The sequence below is a fragment of the Syngnathus scovelli genome, chromosome 9, assembly GCF_024217435.2.
Source record: "Syngnathus scovelli strain Florida chromosome 9, RoL_Ssco_1.2, whole genome shotgun sequence".
NCBI lineage: Eukaryota > Metazoa > Chordata > Actinopteri > Syngnathiformes > Syngnathidae > Syngnathus > Syngnathus scovelli.
The window spans coordinates 7,034,180-7,057,191 of NC_090855.1; the positions used below are offsets into that span (position 1 = coordinate 7,034,180).

General features: G+C 42.8%; 1 protein-coding gene across 7 annotated transcripts; it reads left to right on the forward strand.

The window, feature by feature from the left end:
• Positions 1–3,238: 3,238 nt before the first annotated feature.
• On the forward strand, positions 3,239–12,636 carry cep162 (centrosomal protein 162). 7 transcript variants are annotated; one of them, XM_049731869.2, is made up of 29 exons: positions 3,239–3,375; positions 3,909–3,980; positions 4,379–4,472; positions 4,640–4,790; positions 5,180–5,241; positions 5,325–5,374; positions 5,781–5,811; positions 5,948–6,028; positions 6,133–6,339; positions 6,708–6,753; positions 7,066–7,366; positions 7,469–7,673; positions 7,776–7,879; positions 7,952–7,993; positions 8,269–8,388; positions 8,723–8,854; positions 9,030–9,142; positions 9,331–9,406; positions 9,493–9,619; positions 9,737–9,885; positions 10,001–10,099; positions 10,186–10,419; positions 10,613–10,807; positions 11,004–11,289; positions 11,494–11,626; positions 11,693–11,834; positions 11,908–12,006; positions 12,127–12,261; positions 12,334–12,636. In XM_049731869.2, exons 2-29 carry the CDS (start codon positions 3,936–3,938, stop codon positions 12,508–12,510), a joined length of 3,636 nt encoding a protein of 1,211 aa, XP_049587826.1. In that variant the 5' UTR covers positions 3,239–3,375; positions 3,909–3,935; the 3' UTR covers positions 12,511–12,636. The 7 variants fall into 7 exon arrangements, with proteins under 7 accessions (XP_049587826.1, XP_049587829.1, XP_068508009.1 ...); XM_049731872.2 differs by having other exon boundaries at positions 7,776–7,846; XM_068651908.1 differs by having other exon boundaries at positions 5,180–5,232.
• The last annotated feature ends 10,376 nt before the right edge of the window (positions 12,637–23,012 follow it).

Sequence of the window (23,012 nt, forward strand, 5' to 3'; positions counted from 1 at the left end):
AATAATTTACATTTAAATGTATTTAATTTTATTCTCATGTACACAGTGAACACGACAACAGGGGACAAAGCAGGAAGCTGAACTACAATGATGGAATGTGAATCAGCATTTTCTTACTCAGGGTGGAATTAAAAACCACTTGGTTTGGTAGAAGAAAGATTTCCTCAGTCTGTCAGTGAAGCCAGGTTGTGACAGTAGCCTGACACCAAAGCTGCTCTTCTGCCTGCAGATGGTGCTGTGCAGGAGATGCTCTGAATAGCCCGTGATGGACAGAAGCGTCTTCCTTTGTGCTACAGATGTCAGGCTGTCCATCTCTGTTCCCACGACAGCCTTGCCTGCTTCCTTAATTTAACTCGGCAGGAAGCCTCCTTTATATTGATGCTACACACCACCAACACAACACAACTGTGTACATTAGCGCGCTCGCCACCATAGACTGGTGAGAACGTTTGGAGAATTTTTTTACAGATTTGAAAGGAATCCAGTCTTCAGCTGTTCACTCGGCTACACGCCCAACTATTTAGATGTCTGTGCATTCGTCGCACTATCAATGCACACTGGTTTAGGATAATGTCTGGGACATACGTTTAATAACAATATGTCAACCAGAGAAAAAAGCATTTAACTACTCATACATTTAAAAAATTATAACTTATCAACTATGACTAGACTGATTGAGAAATTTCTGGACAGAGATTAAAGATTGGCTAGAAGCAAATGGAACTCATGTCTATTTTGTGGGGCCACCAACAACGTCGCAAAGATAGCAAATAAAATAATGTAGACATAAGACAGCACATAATAGATCATATTAGCCATTTAATAAACTGTTCAATCAAACATTAGGGGCTCCTTAGACAAGAGCAGACTTGCCCTGAATTCACACAATTGATCCAGTCGTGTCCAACGTTATCCAACCTCTTCGCCCTCTGCCTCTTACTCTGGCTGAACTGCAAAAACACTGTTGGCATCGTCAAGCAGATTGACACATCCGCATGTAATCAAAACTTGTATTGCATTTATTTCGGAATATCCTTCTTTGAGATGAAGCTCGAAAAACCCGGCTTCACATTCCTTAGGAGCACTTCACCTTCAAGATTAAGTACAACATAGTCACGTCTTTCCTCATTCCTTCTTGAGTTATCTGCATTTTTAGAATCGCTCCTTTGCCTTGATTACTTGCATTTCAATCCCAACCTTTACTGGATTTGCTTCCTTCACCCATTTAGTACTCATTTTTGCAATATGACTAGAGCTCACTACTTTGACCTGTCCACTTTCTTCCAATCCTGTCTGCTGCCAGTCTCTGCATCATCTGAAAGTTTACATTTCGAGTTTCTGTTCAAACCCTCTCCATTTGAATCTCCATTCTTTTTCATTTTTTTTTCCCCAAAATAGGTGTCAGACTAGTAGCACTCATTGAGAGGATTACTTCGTTTTACCCAAAGCTCAAAAAGATCTTAAACACCTACCTCTCTTGATCTTGCTCCTTAAATTCTTTTGCTACTTATGGTTTTCTTTTTCCCTCATCTGAAAAACTATCCGCTCTTCCCCCTTTTAATTTTTGGGAGAGCACCCAAGAAAGACTACTACTTCCCCAGAGGCATTGTTTTGGGGATCTTGCTTGTAGACTGATGATTAAACTGTCACTGTACTTTACAGTATCTATTTTGTGTTTAATATTGCCCATTCAGCAGCTTGTATATTTGTGGTTGAAGGGTAAACAGAGGCTTTCTTGTCTCTGTCTGAGACATACTGCCTCAAGAAGACCAAGTTTTCAACAACAAGAAATGCTATTACTCAAAAAGTGTCAACTTGTCTGAGGAGCAGCATGTAATCTACCAAACTGCAAAGGAAGGAAGAACATACATCACCCACTGCGGATTTTAATACGCTAAATCAAAAACCGGAGGTTAGATGCTACAGAAAGTGCACTTATGTCTTCGTGAAGGTCACACCAATTATGTTTGATGGAAGTGCAACCTCATAAGCCACTTTCTATAAGAGGTGTCTCTTATGAATATAAATCAGAATAAAGAGCCGGTGTGTGGTAGGATGAAGGTAACCGTCCAGTTTTAACAGTACTGACAATGCTTCCAATGTCAGTATGACAGAAGAGGACAGAGATTCCATTAGCAGGAAACTGGTACACATTTAAACGTGAATTTCCAGATGATACATGTCCTTTGCGAAATTAATGTTAATGGCTCTTAAAAAAGGGGTAGTGCATTATTCATACATAAGTTGTTTAATTGCCTGCACAATCAAAGTAATATTTGTGACTTTTTTGTTGAAAGAATACCACACAATCACTGGGTATTTAAAACACTTTTGGGAGGAAACTGAGGTTCTGATTAATTCATAAAGCAGTCATATCAAACAACATTATGTATAGATTGGGACGCCCAATAATAATTGAAGAAAAATAAAAGATAACAATTTGGTGCTTATACAACAGGTAATATGCATAATTTCACCCGTGGTTACATTCTGTGCTTTAACCAAAACAAAACCAACCAACCAAACAAAACATTTTCTGCATGCCTCCTTTTTTCACAATGCATATCCTTGGTCAAATGAAGGATTTTGTAGGACAACGACATAGGGAGGCAGATGAAAACAGAATTCATATGGATCCTCTCTGACCTCTAAAAGAGAGAAAGCGAGGAAAGACTCCAGCGGTTTATTAGATTACTTCTGATGTCTCGCGATGGACTGCTCACCCATTGATTTAAAAAAAAAAAAAGCCTGCTCCATAGCTCAACACTGGCACCAAGGGGAATAAATAAGGCATTAGTGATGTGCATTCCAGTTATTTTAAGTGAATCGAATCGTTAGAATCAGTTCACACAAAAGATTCGTTCAAACGAATCGTTCAACGAATCTCACTCCGCGACATGTTGACGTCAGGGTGCCGCCTTCTTGCAGCAGTCATTTGCTCAGCGCAGTGGCTGTTCTGCATGTGGTTAACGTAGATTTTTTATTATTATTATCTTTGGTGCAGGTGTCCAATTTTGGGTGAAAATAAAAGTTACTTCTTGGATTCTGATTAATGAATTAATGTTGAGCCGTGAAACGCCACATGTCAGTGAACAAAGATCAAATTAAAAGCCACATAAAAAGTATTTAGTGCCTGCCCAAATACAGTGGCGTGTGTGTGTGTGTGTGTGAAGGTGGCAATGAGAAGTAGGGAGTTGCATTGGTTTGGGTGTGGATTTGCCACACTCAATATGGCGGCTGGGCTGACGCTCACAGAAAACTGGCTATTCCAATCCAGGCAGCGTTGTATTTCTATGGCGGGAAATATCAAAGACTCAAAGAGTCCAGGAAGGATATATGCTCATTTTTTTGTATGTGGTGGACCTGTCGCATGTTGTAAGTGAGTTAAATTACATGCATGAACGTGCTTACTGAAATAGAAGTACAGTATATTGAATAAATTACTCATTTTGCTAAGCGTCAATGAAAGCATCTGTTCCAAGAGGATTTCCTTTCTAAACACAGTACCGTCTGCAAGATAAACCAAAAGCTAGCAACAAATATTAGTATATAAAAGAGCAAAAAGCTATTTTTGTTACTATTTCCCTTGTGGTTGTAGTGTTGCGTTTCGAGCAACGTGCAGGCACCAGTGTTTGTTTTTGTGCTATTCCACAAACGATGTTGTTCAACGATCTTATGCGAGCGACCTAAAGTGACAGGCAGGTCAAATTGTGTTTGGTGGTGTGCGTTGGGAATTTTTATAAAGAAAAATTGTGCATTGGCTCATTGAAGTTTGGGAAACTCAAGCACAATGTAGGAAAGCATACCAACATGAGAAAAGTCACAGATATGGTGAAAGATGCAAACTGTGAGGTGTACATGCACATTTTTATCCTCATTCTCATTTTTATTCTCATTCTCATTGCCAGGACTTCAGAGAATTTTAGAGCATCATAATGTATAAGGCCAAAGAAAAGCTGGATGAACTGTTCTCGAAGGAGGTAAGTAGGTCTGCTCATAAGATACTATTGTAATATCATTCTAAATTCCCCCCCCCCCCAAAAAAAAAAAAACTTCAATCGTATGGTTTAATAATACTTCAATCTCTCTTACACAAGATTGATACTTGGAGCACAGATGCACATCCTCCAATTTAAAATTTTGGGTGTGCAAGCACATCATTTCAAAGTCCACACTGTAAATTGACTTGTAAAGTAAAAATTCAAATTTCCTTTTTCTTTTATTTTTTATAAAATGGCATGCCATTTTTATCAACATGGATAAAATACCACAGTAGCCCAAAAAGCATACATAGTGTAAACTTACAAATCAGATGAGTAAAAATAAACTATAAACAGCAAGGTATGTATTTCTCACTGACTCAACGATTGCTTTTTAGTTTGCTTCAGATGACTCGGTGGCTTTACATGACCAGCTGCCACCATCAAAAAGTAGTCTTCAACCCTTGAAAGGTACCCTGTCATCATGGAAAGGTAATAAATGCAGCCTTAGAATAGGAACAGGTAGCGGTTTACAATGAATTGATGTCACTGCTTTGTTCTAAAACTGGATTTGACACCTCTGCAAGAAAGCAAGAATAACATGAGCTCATCTGCAAAACTTATCAACATGCTGTATTGTCTTCTTATTCTTATGACAGGTGTAACCTCAAGTGAGGGATTGGACACTTTGGTGGAAGAAGAGGAAAAAGCCAATTTTTTTGGAGAACTCGAAGCACGCGCTTCATCAAATATAGATTATTCTCAGTTAAACAAAGAGGTTGACAATACAAGTTATACTACATACCTCAGGTATGGATAGTAGCATTTCATATAGCGTTTCGATATCTTAGATTTGCTTTACATTGACAAACCACTTACCCACAGTACTTAAGCAAAAATGATTAAAATACATTAAAATGCAAGAGGCGGTTAACAAACGACCTTTCCCCCGTAACAGTCTGCTACATTCGGGTTCCCCTGTATTTTAATAACCGTTACGTTAACAGTAGAAAGTATGCATGTAAGTAATAAGGTTTATGAATAATTTTACTCATTACCATTTTGCATGTGTCATTGCCATCTAAAAGATCTCCAAATTATAATTAACTTTAATTCATGATCTGTTCAGAGCATGAATATATAATTTGGGATATAACTGTAGGCTATATTGTAATGAGAAATGGTGATCATCCTTGCAGGATTGCAGAGGAGCTACCTGATCTGAATGATGATGACCAAAACGAGATTGGAGGTTCTCCATGTAAGTGGGATGGATGTATTTGGCGTCTTATTTGTCTTTATCTTCGTGTTTACATCACATCTTTCCTTTCTCCACATTCCTAGGTTTGCCACAGTGCAACAAGGATTTTGAAGATGAGGATTCTGAAGTAATGGTTCGTAATTTTTACGTCATACAATGTTTTCTAAATGGTGGCCCAGTTGGGTTAATCTTGGACAGCACAGTACCAGCGGTGCTGTCCATTAACCCAATAGACCCTCTTGGGTCCAGGTGGCATTTTGGAAGATTGCTTGTCTGGCTTCCACTGTCAGGTCACATGTTTCAAAGAATCAGAATCTTGAGATGCTCCAGATGGCATATGTCATCGGTGTATGAATCAGCTGGTTGCTGTCATCATTGTGTGAATGTGTTACGTTGCAACTCTGCAAAGGCTTATTTGATTTCATAGATGACGATGATACTCGTCTTTTTCTCATTATAAGCACATTGCTTGTTTTTCACCTAATGAAAATTGTAAGGGGAAATAATGTTTAATCCGTTGGGCTGTTTTTATTTTTCAGAAGTTAAAAATGTCTCCAGTTATTACAAAAGGTAAGACAAGAGAAAGTTGCACAGTGGATTCAACACCATCTAGTAAACTGCTTTTTTGCATAAAAGCATCAACATTTCATGTTTTATGTTATCTCTGACGTATCAAATCCATTTAACATTGTTTTTTCTTCTTAAGATAATGCATACAATGCCTCCCAAGGACAGATTGAAGGCAAAATGAAAGAAGTACCACAAGTAACAAGTTCTCAGGACATAGGTAAAACTCCATGCATAATAAGAGATTTAAACAAATATATATATTAGGTCTTACTATAAATGCCTGTATTGTGGTAATATATTTATATATTTGCTTTTTGGCAGACCTGTTCTATGTACAGAGTGCAGGATCAGAGATGGATGCCCTTCACAATGCCTATCGGCAGATTAATACTGGAGAGGAGTCAGATGACCTTAAACAACATCATCTGTCACTGGAATGGAATGAGAGTGACAATGGACCGCTTGCTTTGTCCTCCAAATGTCAGCAAGCCACAAAGTCACCTGAATGTGCCACTACCAATGAGTCTGGTATCGTATTATGAACTCTACTTATCTTAATATCTTAACTGTTTGATGCAACAGTTGCATTCCAGATTATTGACCAATAGAATGAATTCTTTAAAAAATGTAAATTCATTATTTAAATTAGCCCCCAATACCTTTTTAATGTTAGCACTCTATAATATATCTCATGAAATAAAATACAATAATGACATAATTAAATATAATTATCGTAATTATAATTTGTGTTGAGGGCCACATTTAAAGGGAAAATATTGTTTTGCAACAGTTGTAGCTGTAGCTCAGTGTCAATTAAGTGCTGTTAGTCCTTATTTCTTTAATAACAATGTGTGATATTATATACATGATCTTCTGTATATCTATTCTGTATCTAGAATTACCTACTGCTGAAGAATTGATGCGACCTATCCGACCATCCAGGTCAGTGACAAAACTGTTCTCAGCAATCAGACACTCTGTTGTATTCATTAACAATGCTCCTCATAGACAAGCTATTACTGAAATAAAACATTTGTCTGACTCAAATACAGGATATGATTACCTAAAAGAAGACTATAAATCAAAATAAGTATGATTATATAATGCAGTTTATTTCAGCTTCTGAGTTTTACTATTTGCATATAGTTGGGTCTTGAATCCACTAGCTACACTATTACTATGTGCTGAATATTTTGCATATGTTTTGATTTGGTTATTAATATACAGTAATTGTTTGTTTCTCACATGGCTTAGTGAGCATGATGAGGAACCCAGCCGTCCATTAGACAGAACTTTTGAAGTTTTGACCAAAAATGAGAAACGCCATGAGCAAGCAGAGAAGGCTGAGTCAAAGAAGCTGAAAGGAATGAAGACATTAAAAAGCTCTCAATGTATCCAGCCAGAACATTCTAACTTTGGCTTGACACGGCGTATTAGAGAAGAAGTGGAGAGACTGATGCAGGAACAAAACGTTTCCACTCCTTCCGCCACCTCTCAGCTTGGCAAAGAAAAGAAAGAACCTGTGAGATGGTCATTCAAATTCAAAAGTTCCATTGTAAATATATTGTAAAATCTTCATGTGATCAAGTTGTACTAGCTCGTCGCATTTACTCTGATTTAAACTTAATCTAAACACATTCTCTGTATTTTCTCGTAGCAACCCCTTCGCCATACTAGCAATCCTCCCTCAACATTGTCGGTAAGGAAGCCCTTGGTGGCAACGCCAACAGTCCAGAAAGTTGACGGTAAAAGATCGCCAAGAGTGACAAAAAGTGCTGCTGTAACCAAACCTTCAGTTTCCAGAGCAACAAAGCCCAGCCCCAATACTGTGAGAAACAAAGAAAAAGATGGCAACAAAGCAGGTCTACACACAAGACTTTAAATTCTAAACTCTCATTCTGAAGAAACTGATGACTTGAACTCATTCATCTCACCATTTACGCTGTACTTTTTATATTTTGCAGACCAAGGTCAGAAAATGAGCAGTGAGCTCGTGGTGTCTGTCCAGTCATTGGTGAATGTCCTTCAAAAGCAGGTGGCCACAAACAGTTGCCAGGAAGTAACAGATGTACGATTTTTGCCGTCCTGTTGTTGTCATACAAATGCCTAAATCTACTCCTTAATTTATCCTCACATGAAGGGTGAAGAGTTGCATTTCCACACCAACGCTCCAACTAGTGCTGTAAGATATGCTTGCATAAAACAATTACAACAGTTTGGTGGCAATGCTCTGAGAATGGAATTAATGTGATGAATTAGTCGCAGGAATACTCCTGAATTTAATTCTTGATGTTTCAACGTGCTTGTTTGACATGCTTCATAACATGCATCATAATCAGGAGATGCTTTCAGTGGAATCATTGCAAAATCAAGATTGAAAATGAGATTGACTTTTTATGATAGTATTTGCATTCTGACATTTCTCAACACATTTTTTTCTTTTTTTTTAATGTCCAGAAAAGCATTTCCCAGATAGAGGAGCTAAGAGGTCAGCTGACCCAGCGGGACAAGGAACTGCAATTAATGAAGGAACAAAAAGAGGAGCTCCAACAACAAAACTATGTTCTGCAGAGCAAGGTTGAAACATGGACAAAACACAATGTATTTGTGAGAAAACCTATGTCAGGGTTTGTGTTTTATAGAACACTAATAATAAGCTTAATATTTATAGATAGAGCTATTGTGATAGCCATAAACACCTGCAGTGTTCCTTTTATGGTTACCAAGTACAGCAAAGAAAAGCTGATGAAGACCTCATCAAGCCAGTTTCATGTGATTTGTTTTTTATTTTGTTCATTCTCCAGGAGAATGTATTTACTTGTATATGCACGGAAATGGTAAATTTGTATTAATAATAGCTGTGTTTGAAAATGTTTTAACCACAAGCTGTGATCTTTTTCCAACATTGTAGTTGCGTAGTGCAGAAGAAGCCAGTAAAAGGTTTCAACTGACAAAGATGGCGGATCCTACAACTGAGAAAACTCTGCAACAGATTAATAAAGAAATAAAAGACCAGGAGGTGATCATTCAAGGTTACCAACAAGTAAGCATTCTTGAATGCCATGTTTTTTTCTTTATTCTTGGAGTCCCAAATGGTTTTAAATTTGTATCTACATTCATTGTTTGCTGGCATGCAGAAACATGTTAGTGCTCCCAGAATCCATCGTTTGTTTGTCTGATATGCACAGAAAGCTTAACTTTAGGGTGACGTTTTACAGGAGAATGAGAAGCTTTACTTGCAGCTGAAAACTCAGCGGGCAAAGAGTACGGCCGACGTGCAAGCCATGTTTCATGAAAACCAAAGACTTCAAAGTGAGCTGGTTTTCACAAGGTAAGTGATGTGTGGGGCATCGGCAATGCCGCAGTGGCGACTTTTAAAAGGTGAACAATTTAGAAGATGTATATATATTTTTTTTTTTAAACTGCAGTCAAAGCATTGTGCCCTTTTGCAAATCTTTTTTTTTCTTCAACCATTGCGTCTATTGAATACTAAACGACCATGTTTTCCACCTCATTCAGAGAGCAGCTCAGTAAATCTTCAAGCTCTTTGGACCATCGTATTAAAGAGTTATTAGCTGACATTAATATATCTCAGGCAAGTGTCACTATCACACATTTACTTTAGATTGTAAACTTGTTTGGAGCTTACTGAAAGAGCATTAAAATGTTTCTTGCAAGTAGATAAATGAGGCCAAACTGTTGGAAGACCTTCACAAACTGAAACAGGAGAACCAGGCTCTGCATCTGGACATGGAACTAATCAGGAAGGAGAGAGATATGGCTAAAGCGCAGACTATCTCCAACTCTGGTAGGACTGACAACAAACAGCAGAAATCATTATATAATATTTATTTTTAATTATAAAATCCTTAGAGTAATCTATAAATGTCTATTTTGTGTTGGTACAATTTTTTGAATATGCCAGTCAGTGTACCGGAAGAAACGTACAAAGAAGAAGTCGCTGCACTTAAGAAGCAGCTCCAGTGGTTTTCAGAAAACCAGGAAGTGTTGTCCAGAAGAGATGCAGAGCGACTAAAGGCTGCTACAACAGAGATTGATCTACTTAAAGATCAGGTCAGTTTCTGTCAAGCAACTGAGATGATTAAAGTAGCCAAGAACTAATGATGTGCCCTATTTGCACTTCTTGTGAAAGGGACATAAAAGCTATTATTTTTCATTTCATTTTCAGGTAGAGAATATGAAAGCCCAGATGGTTAAAAGAACTAGTGTGGTACAATCAAAAGAGAAAACAACAGACTTTAAAAGGATGAAAGACTTGGAACTACAGGTTTGTCTGTCATAAGCCAGTTTGTACAATCTTTCCCATCAGATTTAGGCATGTTAATTGCTCAAAAGTCTCTTTGATTTGAGCAGGTGAAGCAGCTAGAGCAAATACTAAGATCCAGGAACCCAAACTCATTGCCAGCTCTCATCGCCGCTGCAGCCACAGCAGATGCTCAAGGAGATGGGGCCACTGGAAAGAAGTCTAACGAGATCAACACCCTGCTTGAACGTAGGATTCACCATATTGAGGAAGAGATGGAGAGACATGATGAAGAGGCCAAACAAAACCTACGCTCTATGGAGAAACAGTTCCAGGACACCAAGGTATGACTCATATTGCTTGAAAGCTTGTCAGTATTATTTTGTTTTTAATAGCTATAATTCAACAGTTACAAATTAGTGTCACCATATTGAATCGAAGCGTAATTTCTCTGAATCGAAACACATCAAACTATTCCTCTTGCACTGTCTTTGATTCATATCACACGAGTCGTACGATACCTGTCTTACTATTTAGCTGCGCTACGAGCATCAGATATCTGAATTGGAGCAGCAGCTGAAGCGCAAAAAAGATGTGGCAGTGACTGAATCATGGATGTCGCAAGTTGAAAGAATGAAGGTTGAGCTTGAGCAAGTAAAGGAAGCCTACGAGCAGAAGGAAATTGTTCTTCAGGATCAGATTGAAACTCTCAAAAAACAAGTCAAACAAAAGGTTAGTTTGATTTTATGTGTGTATTCAAGTCAAGTCAAGTTTATTTGTATAGCCCTAAATCACAAACAGTCTCAAAGGGCTTCACAGAGACAAAAATTGACAATTATTCTCAAAGCATCCCCTGATCTTAAGCTCCCAAAGCTTATTGAGTGTAATTGAGCGAATAAGTGAGAAGTCATATATACATTGCTTGCAGACCCTGCAGAGCCCGACCCGACACCAGCGACAAGCTGAGGAAGCACAAAGTGCCCGCATAACTCGACTCAACCAAGAGTTGGCTACCAAAACACAAACGATTCACGAGTTGACCCGTACTGTGGAGAGGCTGCAGAAAGAGAGGAGGAACATGCTCTCAGGCCAAAAAGACTCACAAACCAAAGAGTCCAAACAAGTATCTCCGGTCAAATCAGCCGTATCTCCGGAGGAAGAAATATTCACTCCCACTGAGTGTAAGAAAACCTACCAGCCCACAGCCTTTACAGGTACCCATGTGAGAAATGTCAAGAAAGGTTTCTGTGTAGTCCGAGCAGCCATTGCGTGCAAGTGAGAAATGCAACTAATATTGTAACTTTAAGAATGATAAGCATTTTATTTGGGATATGTGTGGGGGGGCACATTATTTACAACATTTACAATGTGAAATGTCATATGTGACCCATCTTTTGTTTTGTAATTACATCGGACAGGGAGTCACATCACAGAGGTGCTAAAGGAGAATGACGCTCTTCGAAAGGATATGAAGCAGCTCGAGATTCAATATGAGCAGCAAAAGGAGGCACTGAAATCGCATGTCGTACAAGCTCAGGAGGACCTGTGCAAGTGCGTGAAAGACTTTCGAGCTCCGCAATAGCATCAGTCTGACTGAATATGCGTTGATGTGTTCAGGCAAAGGGATCACTTTTTGGAGCAGATTTCTTCTCTAAAGGCAGAAAACCTCAAGGCATTGGACCACTTGCGTGTCGCTCACGCCATGGAGCACTCTTCTTCAAAGGTTGCGCAACTTACAAATGAACTGAACACTCAGGAGGTGATCATTTAAGTCTCTGAAGAATCAATGATAATGTCCTTTTACTCATTTATGCATTATCATTTTTCTACAGATCATGGTGAAGCTTTTGCAAGATCAGCTGAAGGAGATGCATGGGGCCAAAGATGCCCTTGCAATATCCTTAACTCGAGAGGCAGCTTTGGAGACTCAGGTCGTTTCATCTATCCCTCCTTGACACAGTTTTCAGTTCAAGTACCACCCAGAGTGATATAGCACCTGTGGAAATGTATTAAATGTGAACTGTTGGGTTTTTTTTGCTTTTGGAATTCAGTTAGGCAAACTGTTAAAGGAACTGAAGGAAGCCAAAGAAGCACAGAATCCAGAGGTGAAACTCCTTTGTACCCTGGAGGCAAAGATCCTCACCATGGAGCTGAGACACCAAGACAGAGAACAGCAGTTGAACCAGGTAGGTTGGGTTGAGACAAATCATGCCATGGTGCAAATTAGTGCGAGAGCTGTGACCAAATTCTTCCTACAGATCATTGGAGGTTCATGGCTCACAGGCGATCAGCAGTCACAAGTGGATCATTGGAGATGCCTTGCAATGGATAAAGCCAGAGAGCTGGAATCTTTCCGCTTGGAATTGGACTCCATTTTGGATATCATAAAACATCTGCAAAGACAGGGCATGATCTTCCCTTCTCCAGACTTGTGAGCCCCAACAGAGATCGCACCATTAGACACTGTGGCTTGACAAGAAAGACAAATGAAAAGGATTCTTTTGGTCAAAACCCCACTTCTTCACAGCACATGTACAGAAAAATAAAAATCTTATAATATATATCAGTGGTTTGATGTCATTCATGCTTTATTGGGCACCGACTGGCACAGTTTTATTATTAGGGTTAGGGGTTAATGCTTTACACATGGTCATCTAAAAAAAAGAATAGCCTTACTATACATGCATACAGTACAGTGCCAAAAGTCCCAATGATCGTGAGCAGCAGGGGGGGGCCCCATTTCAACCCCTTACACTGAGTGCCAAGCAGGGAAGAAATGGGTACCATTGTTATAGTCACTGGTATGACTCGGCAGGGGTTTGAACCCACAACCTCCCAATCTCAGGGCGGACACTCTCCTCTTAGGCCACTGAGCTGGTAAACACTTGTATCGTAGTATAACACTTATAGTCGTTTTTAAATATTGTTATCCAATATATCTACTGCAATTTCACATTAGATTGCTGGTTTGAAATTTGCTTTTAATATTATTATTTTTAATAAACATTTATGTTAAAGCTTGTCTGCCGTCTTATTCCTTGTTTTTATATTCGCCAATTAAAACATAAAAATCAGACACTTGGTTAACTGCTTTATATGACAATATGCGTAGGTACACTACACGAGGTTAAAAAAAAAAGAGAGAATAAATAAAGTGCTAATTGCACAACGTTCGTGAGATCGACAGGCGGATCGGTGCAGCGTCGGCAGTAATGCGGACCCTGTACCGGTCCGTTGTGGTGAAGAGAGAGCTGAGCCAAAAGGCAAAGCTCTCAATTTACCGGTCGATTTACGCTCCTACCCTCACCTATGGTCACGAGCTATGGGTCGTGACCGAAAGAACGAGATCTCGGATACAAGCGGCCGAAATGAGTTTTCTCCGCAGGATGTCCGGGCTCTCCCTTAGAGATAGGGTGAGAAGCTCGGTCATCCGGGAGAGACTCGGAGTAGAGTCGCTACTCCTCCACGTTGAGAGGAGCCAGATGAGGTGGCTCGGGCATCTTATCAGGATGCCTCCTGGACGCCTCCCTGGGGAGGTGTTCCGGGCATGTCCCACCGGTAGGAGACCCCGGGGACGACCCAGGACGCGCTGGAGAGACTATGTCTCTCAGCTGGCCTGGGAACGCCTTGGGATCCCCCGGGATGAGCTGGATGAAGTGGCTGGGGAGAGGGAAGTCTGGGAGTCCCTCCTAAAGCTGCTGCCCCCGCGACCCGACCCCAGATAAGCGGAAGAAGATGGATGGATGGATGGATGCACAACGTTCGAATCTCAGTGGGTCACAAAACATTTCATCATAGAAAATTTGCAACACAGTTGCTGGTGTAACCATAAAACCATACATGTCCCATGCATTGAGAGCAAGGCTTCCATAAGGTAGTGGTTAGTTCTCTGGGCTTTCACCCCAGCGACCCAGGTTCGAATCTCAGTGGGACCCAAAAAGTTTTATCATAGAAAATTTGCAACACAGTTGCTCGTGTAACCATAAAACCATACATGTCCCATGCACTGAGAGCAAGGCTTCCATAGGGTAGTGGTTAGTGCTCTGGGCTTTCACCCCAGAGACCCAGGTTCGAATCTCAGTGGGACCCAAAAAGTTTTATCATAGAAAATTTGCAACACAGTTGCTCGTGTAACCATAAAACCATACATGTCCCATACACTGAGAGCAAGGCTTCCATAGGGTAGTGGTTAGTGCTCTGGGCTTTCACCCCAGCGTCCCAGGTTCGAATCTCAGTGGGACCCAAAAAAGGGTTAGAGTTAGGGGTTAGGGTTAGAGCTAGCGTAAGGGTTGGGGTTAGAGCTAGGGTTAGGGTTTGAGCTAGGGTTAGAGCGAGGGTTAGAGCTACTGTTTAGGGTAGGGTTAGAGTTATGGTTAGGTTTAGGGTTACGGTTAGAGCTAAGGTTAGACGTAGGGTTAGGGTTAGAGCTAGTGCGAGGGTTAGAGTTAGAGTTAGACCGAGGGTTAGAGCTAGTGCGAGGGTTAGGGTTAGAGCTAGGTTTAGAGGTAGGGTTAGAGCTAGTGCGAGGGTTAGAGTTAGAGCGAGGGTTAGAGTTAGAGCGAGGGTTAGAGCTAGGGTTAGGGTAAGAGTTAGAGCGAGGGCTAGGGTTAGAGCGAGGGTTAGAGGTAGGGTTAGGGTTAGAGCTAGGGTTAGAGTTAGTGCGAGGGTTAGAGCTAGGCTTAGGGTTAGGGTTAGAGCGAGGGCTAGGGTTAGAGTTAGAGCGAGGGTTAGGGTTAGAGCTAGGGTTAGAGCTAGGCTTAGGGTTAGGGTTAGAGTTAGAGCGAGGGTTAGGGTTAGAGTTAGGGCGAGGGTTAGGGTTTGAGCTAGGGTTAGGGTTAGAGGTAGGGTTAGGGTTAGAGCTAGGGTTAGAGTTAGTGCGAGGGTTAGAGCTAGGGTTAGGGTTAGGGTTAGAGCGAGGGCTAGGGTTAGAGCTAGGGTTAGGGTTAGAGTTAGAGTTAGAGCGAGGGTTAGGGTTAGAGCTAGGGTTAGAGTTAGTGCGAGGGTTAGAGCTAGGCTTAGGGTTAGGGTTAGAGCGAGGGCTAGGGTTAGAGCTAGGGTTAGGGTTAGAGTTAGAGCGAGGGTTAGGGTTAGAGCTAGGGTTAGAGCTAGGCTTAGGGTTAGAGCTAGGGTTAGGGTTAGAGTTAGAGTGAGGGTTAGGGTTAGAGCTAGGGTTAGAGCTAGGCTTAGGGTTAGGGTTAGAGTTAGAGCGAGGGTTAGGGTTAGAGTTAGGGCGAGGGTTAGGGTTTGAGCTAGGGTTAGGGTTAGAGGTAGGGTTAGGGTTAGAGCTAGGGTTAGAGTTAGTGCGAGGGTTAGAGCTAGGGTTAGGGTTAGAGCTAGGCTTAGGGTTAGAGCGAGGGCTAGGGTTAGAGCTAGGGTTAGAGTTAGAGTTAGAGCGAGGGTTAGGGTTTGAGCTAGGGTTAGGGTTAGGGTTAGAGCTAGGGTTTAGAGTTAGTGCGAGGGTTAGAGCTAGGGTTAGGGTTAGAGCTAGGCTTAGGGTTAGGGTTAGGGTTAGAGCGAGGGCTAGGGTTAGAGCTAGGGTTAGGGTTAGGGTTAGAGTTAGAGTTAGAGCGAGGTTTAGGGTTAGAGCTAGGGTTAGAGCTAGTGCGAGGGCTAGGGTTAGAGCTAGGGTTAGGGTTAGAGCTTGTGTTTTTTTTTTTTCAAAAAAAAAAACCTGCCATACACGGTAGTTTTTTTTAAACTACCATGTATGGTAGTTTTTTTTTGAAAATGGTGACGCTTTTTTTTAAACTACCATACATGGTAGTTTCTTTTTTTTTTCAAAAATAAAGCGTTTTCATTTAAAAAAAAAAAAAAACTACCACACATGGTAGTTTGAAAAAAAAAACTACTGTGTATGGTAGTTTTTTTTTAAACTACCATGTATGGTAGTTTCTTCGTGTGGTTGTGTGTGTGTGTCTGGTGTGTGTGTTGTGTGTGGTCTATGTCTGTGTGTTGTGTGTGTGTGTGTGTGTGTGTGGTCTGTCTGTGTGGTGTGTGTGGTCTGTTTTTGTGGTCTATGTCTGTGTTTTTGTGGTCTATGTCTGTGTGTGTGTGTGTGTGTGTGGTCTATGTCTGTGTGGTGTGGTTGTGTGTGTGTGTGTGTGTGGTGTGTGTGTGTGTGGTCTGTCTGTGTGGTGTGTGCTGTGTGCTGTGTGTGTGGTCTATGTCTGTGTGTTGTGTGTGTGTGTGTGGTGTGTGTGTGTGTGGTGTATGTGTGTGTGGTCTATGTCTGTATGGTGTGTGTGTGATGTGTGTGTGTGTGTGGTGTGTGTGTGGTCTATGTCTGTGTGCTGTGTGTGTGCTGTATGTGTGTGGTGTGTGTGTGTGTGTGTGTGTGTGTGTGTGGGGTCTACGGCTGTGTGTGGTGTGTGGTCTATGTCTGTGTGGTGTGTGTGTGTTGTGTGTGGTCTATGTCTGTGGTGTGGTTGTGTGTGTGTGTTGTGTGTGGTCTATGTCTGTGTGTTGTGTGTGTGGTGTGTGTGTGGTCTGTGTGTGTGTGTGTGTGTGTGTGTGTGTGTGTGTGTGTGTGTGTGTGTGTGTGTGTGTGGTCTGTCTGTGTGGTGTGTGTGGTCTGTGTTTTTGTGGTCTGTCTGTGTGGTGTGTGTGTGTGTGTGTGTGTGTGTGTGTGTGTGTGTGTGTGTGGTGTGGTGTGTGTGGTGTGGTGTGTGTGGTGTGGTGTGTGTGTGTGTGGTGTGGTTGTGGTGTGTTTGTGGTGTGGTTGTGGTGTGGTTGTGGTGTGGTTGTGGTGTCTATGTCTGTGTGGTGTGGTTGTGTGTGTGGTCTGTGTGGTCTATGTCTGTGTGTTGTGTGTGTGGTCTATGTCTGTGGTGTGGTTGTGTGTGTGGTCTATGTCTGTGGTGTGGTTGTGTGTGTGGTCTATGTCTGTGGTGTGGTTGTGTGTGTGGTCTATGTCTGTGGTGTGGTTGTGTGTGTGGTCTATGTCTGTGGTGTGGTTGTGTGTGTGGTCTATGTCTGTGGTGTGGTTGTGTGTGTTGTGTGTGGTGTGTGGTATGTGTGTGTGGTGTGTGTGTGGTCTATGTCTGTGTGGTGTGTTGTGTGTGTGGTCTATGTCTGTGGTGTGGTGTGTTGTGTGTGCTGTGTGGTCTGTCTGTCTGTGTGTGTGTGTGTGTGTGCGTGTGCGCGTGCGTGCATGTGTGTGGTCTATGTGGTGTGTGTGTGCTGTGTGTGTGTGTTGTGTGTGTGTGTGTGGTCTATGTCTGTGTGTGTGTGCTGTGTGTGTGTGTGTTGTGTGTGTGTGTGTGTGTGTGGTCTATGTGTGTGTGTGTGTGTGTGTGTGTGTGTGTGTGTGGGGTCTATGTCCGTGTGTGTGGTGTGTGTTGTGTGTGTGTGTCGGTGTGGTTGTGTGGTCTATGTCTGTGTGGTGTGGTTGTGTGTGTAGTCTATGTCTGTGTGTTGTGTGTGTGTGGTCTATGTCTGTGTGTTGTGTGTGTGGTCTATGTCTGTGTGTTGTGTGTGTGTGGTCTATGTCTGTGTGTTGTGTGTGTGTGTGTGGTCTATGTCTGTGTGTTGTGTGTGTGTGGTCTATGTCTGTGTGTTGTGTGTGTGTGTGGTCTATGTCTGTGGTGTGGTGTGTTGTGTGTGCTGTGTGGTCTTGTCTGTGTGTGTGTGTGTGCGTGTGCGCGTGCGTGCGTGTGTGTGGTCTATGTGGTGTGTGCTGTGTGTGTGTGTGTGTGGTCTATGTCTGTGTGGTGTGTGTGTTGTGTGTGTGTGTGTGGTGTGTGTGTGTGTGTGTGTGTGTGGTCTATGTCTGTGTGTGTGTGTGTGTGTGTGTGTGTGTGTGTGTGTGTGTGTGTGTGTGTGTGTGTGTGTGTGTGTGTGTGTGTGTGTGTGTGTGTGTGTGTGTGTGTGTATGGTAGTTTTTTTTTTTTTCCCCAAAAAAAAACGGTAGTTTAACTACCATGTATGGTAGTTTAACTACCGTGTATGGTAGTTTTTTTTTTTTTTTTTTTTTTTTTTTAATAAAAAACGGTAGTTTAACTACCATGTATGGTAGTTTAACTACCGTGTATGGTAGTTTTTTTTTTTTTTTTTTTTTTTTTTTTTAAAAACCAAAAAAAAAACGGTAGTTTAACTACCATGTATGGTAGTTTAACTACCGTGTATGGTAGTTTTTTTTTTTTTTTCCAAAAAAAAAACGGTAGTTAAACTACCATACATGGTAGTTAAACTACCGTTTTTTTGTTTTGTTTTTTTGAAAAAAAAAAAAAAACTACCATACACGGTAGTTAAACTACCATACATGGTAGTTAAACTACCGGGTTTTTGTTTTTGGTCAAAAAAAAAAAAACCTACCATACACGGTAGTTAAACTACCATACATGGTAGTTAAACTACCGTTTTTTTTGGGGGAAAAAAAAAAAAAACTACCATACACGGTAGTTAAACTACCATACACACACACACACACACACACACACACACACACACACACACACACACACACACACACACACACACACACACACACAGACATAGACCACACACACACCACACAGACAAAGACCACACACACACACAGCACACACCACATAGACCACGCACACGCACACGCAGACAAGACCACACAGCACACACAACACACCACACCACAGACATAGACCACACACACAACACACAGACATAGACCACACACACGCAACACACAGACATAGACCACACACACACAACACACAGACATAGACCACACACACACAACACACAGACATAGACCACACACACACACAGACATAGACCACACACACAACACACAGACATAGACCACACACACTACACACACAACCACACCACACAGACATAGACCACACAACCACACTGACACACACACACACCACACACACAGACATAGACCACACACACACACACACACACACACACACACACATACAGACATAGACCCCACACACACACACACACACACACACACACACACACACAACACACACACCACACAGACATAGACCTCACACACACACACAGCACACACACACCACATAGACCACACACATGCACGCACGCGCACACGCACACACACAGACAGACCACACAGCACACACAACACACACAACACACCACACAACACACACAACACACCACCCTAACCCTAACCCTAACCCTAAGCCTAGCTCTAACCCTAGCTCTAACCCTAACCCTCGCACTAGCTCTAACCCTAGCTCTAACCCTAACCCTCGCTCTAACTCTAACTCTAACCCTAACCCTAACCCTAGCTCTAACTCTAACCCTAACCCTAGCTCTCGCTCTAACTCTAACCCTAACCCTAAGCCTAGCTCTAACCCTAGCTCTAACCCTAACCCTCGCACTAGCTCTAACCCTAGCTCTAACCCTAACCCTCGCTCTAACTCTAACTCTAACCCTAACCCTAACCCTAGCTCTAACTCTAACCCTAACCCTAGCTCTCGCTCTAACTCTAACCCTAACCCTAAGCCTAGCTCTAACCCTAGCTCTAACCCTAACCCTCGCACTAGCTCTAACCCTAGCTCTAACCCTAACCCTCGCTCTAACTCTAACTCTAACCCTAACCCTAGCTCTAACCCTAGCCCTCGCTCTAACCCTAACCCTAAGCCTAGCTCTAACCCTAACCCTCGCTCTAACCCTAACCCTACCTCTAACCCTAGCTCTAACCCTAACCCCAACCCTAACCATAGCTCTAACCCTACCCTAACCCTAGCTCTAACCCTAACCCTCGCTCTAACCCTAACCCTAAGCCTAGCTCTAACCCTAACCCTCGCACTAGCTCTAACCCTAACCCTACCTCTAACCCTAGCTCTAACCCTAACCCTCCCTCTAACTCTAACCCTAACCCTCGCACTAACTCTAACCCTAACCCTAGCCCTCGCCCTCGCTCTAACTCTAACCCTAAGCCTAGCTCTAACCCTCGCCCTCGCTCTAACTCTAACCCTAAGCCTAGCTCTAACCCTAACCCTCGCACTAGCTCTAACCCTAGCCCTCGCTCTAACTCTAACCCTAAGCCTAGCTCTAACCCTAGCTCTAACCCTAACCCTCGCTCTAACTCTAACCCTAACCCTAGCTCTAACCCTAGCCCTCGCTCTAACCCTAACCCTAAGCCTAGCTCTAACCCTAACCCTCGCACTAACTCTAACCCTAGCTCTAACCCTAACCCTACCTCTAACCCTAACCCTAGCTCAAACCCTAACCCTCGCTCTAACTCTAACCCTAACCCTAGCTCTAACCCTAGCCCTCGCTCTAACTCTAACCCTAACCCTAAGCCTAGCTCTAACCCTAGCTCTAACCCTAACCCTCGCACTAGCTCTAACCCTAGCTCTAACCCTAACCCTCGCTCTAACTCTAACTCTAACCCTAACCCTCGCTCTAACTCTAACTCTAACCCTAACCCTAAGCCTAGCTCTAACCCTAACCCTCGCACTAACTCTAACCCTAGCTCTAACCCTAACCCTACCTCTAACCCTAACCCTAGCTCAAACCCTAACCCTCGCTCTAACTCTAACCCTAACCCTAACTCTCGCTCTAACTCTAACCCTAACCCTAAGCCTAGCTCTAACCCTAGCTCTAACCCTAACCCTCGCACTAGCTCTAACCCTAGCTCTAACCCTAACCCTCGCTCTAACTCTAACTCTAACCCTAACCCTAACCCTAGCTCTAACTCTAACCCTAACCCTAGCTCTCGCTCTAACTCTAACCCTAACCCTAAGCCTAGCTCTAACCCTAGCTCTAACCCTAACCCTCACACTAGCTCTAACCCTAGCTCTAACCCTAACCCTCGCTCTAACTCTAACCCTAACCCTAGCTCTAACCCTAGCCCTCGCTCTAACCCTAACCCTAAGCCTAGCTCTAACCCTAACCCTCGCACTAGCTCTAACCCTAACCCTACCTCTAACCCTAGCTCTAACCCTAACCCTAACCATAGCTCTAACCCTACCCTAACCCTAACACTAGCTCTAACCCTAACCCTCGCTCTAACCCTAGCTCAAACCCTAACCCTAGCTCTAACCCCAACCCTAACCCTAGCTCTAACCCCAACCCTTACCCTAGCTCTAACCCTAACCCTCCCTCTAACTCTAACCCTAACCCTCGCACTAACTCTAACCCTAACCCTAGCCCTCGCTCTAACTCTAACCCTAAGCCTAGCTCTAACCCTAACCCTCGCACTAGCTCTAATCCTAGCCCTCGCTCTAACTCTAACCCTAACCCTCGCTCTAACTCTAACCCTAACCCTAGCTCTAACCCTAGCCCTCGCTCTAACCCTAACCCTAAGCCTAGCTCTAACCCTAACCCTCGCACTAACTCTAACCCTAGCTCTAACCCTAACCCTACCTCTAACCCTAACCCTAGCTCAAACCCTAACCCTCGCTCTAACTCTAACCCTAACCCTAGCTCTAACCCTAGCCCTCGCTCTAACTCTAACCCTAACCCTAAGCGTAGCTCTAACCCTAGCTCTAACCCTAGCTCTAACCCTAACCCTCGCACTAGCTCTAACCCTAACCCTACCTCTAACCCTAACCCCAACCCTAACCATAGCTCTAACCCTACCCTAACCCTAACACTAGCTCTAACCCTAACCATCGCTCTAACTCTAACCCTAACCCTAGCTCTAACCCTAGCCCTCGCTCTAACTCTAACCCTAAGCCTAGCTCTAACCCTAGCTCTAACCCTAACCCTCGCACTAGCTCTAACCCTAACCCTACCTCTAACCCTAACCCCAACCCTAACCATAGCTCTAACCCTACCCTAACCCTAACACTAGCTCTAACCCTAACCCTCGCGCTAACTCTAACCCTAACCCTAGCTCTAACCCTAGCCCTCGCTCTAACTCTAACCCTAAGCCTAGCTCTAACCCTAGCTCTAACCCTAACCCTAGCTCTAACCCTAGCTCAAACCCTAACCCTAGCTCTAACCCCAACCCTAACCCTAGCTCTAACCCTCCCTCTAACTGTAACCCTAACCCTCGCACTAACTCTAACTCTAACCCTAGCCCTCGCTCTAACTCTAGCCCTTACCCTAACTCAAACCCTAACCCTAACTCCAGCTCAAAGCCTAACCCCTAACTCTAACCCTTTTTTGGGTCCCACTGAGATTCGAACCTGGGTCGCTGGGGTGAAAGCCCAGAGCACTAACCACTACCCTATGGAAGCCTTGCTCTCAGTGTATGGGACATGTATGGTTTTATGGTTACACGAGCAACTGTGTTGCAAATTTTCTATGATAAAATGATTTGGGTCCCACTAAGATTCGAACCTGGGTCGCTGGGGTGAAAGCCCAGAGCACTAACCACTACCCTATGGAAGCCTTGCCCTCAGTGCATGGAACATGTATGGTTTTATGGTTACACGAGCAACTGTGTTGTAAATTTTCTATGCTAAAACTTTTTGGGTCCCACTGAGATTCGAACGTGGGTCGCTGGGGTGAAAGTTCAGAGAACTAACCACCATCCTATGGAAGCCTTGCTCTCAATGCATGGAACATGTATGGTTTTATGGTCACACGAGCAACTGTGTTGCAAATTTTCTATGATAAAACTTTTTGGGTCCCACTAAGATTCGAACCTGGGTCATTGGGGTGACAGCCCAGAGCACTAACCACTACCCTATGGAAGCCTTGGTCTCAGTGCATGCGACATGTATGGTTTTATGGTTACACGAGCAACTGTGTTGCAAATTTTCTATGATAAAACTTTTTGGGTCCCACTAAGATTCGAACCTGGGTCACTGGGTTGATAGCCCAGAGCACTAACCACTACCCTATGGAAGCCTTGCTCGCAATGCATGGGACATGTATGGTTTTATGGTTACACCAGCAATTTTCTATGAAATGTTTTGTGACCCACTGAGATTCGAACGTTGTGCAATTAGCACTTTATTTATTCTCTCTTTTTTTTTAACCTCGTGTAGTGTACCTACGCATATTGTCATATAAAGCAGTT

Bases quoted from the DNA above. Each gene is read 5' to 3' on its own strand.
- cep162 (XM_049731869.2), top strand. From the start codon at position 3,936: ATGTATAAGGCCAAAGAAAAGCTGGATGAACTGTTCTCGAAGGAG. The intron at 9,143-9,330 runs GTAAGTGATGTG...CACCTCATTCAG, and splicing joins AGTGAGCTGGTTTTCACAAG to AGAGCAGCTCAGTAAATCTT. The intron at 10,420-10,612 runs GTATGACTCATA...CTTACTATTTAG, and splicing joins AACAGTTCCAGGACACCAAG to CTGCGCTACGAGCATCAGAT.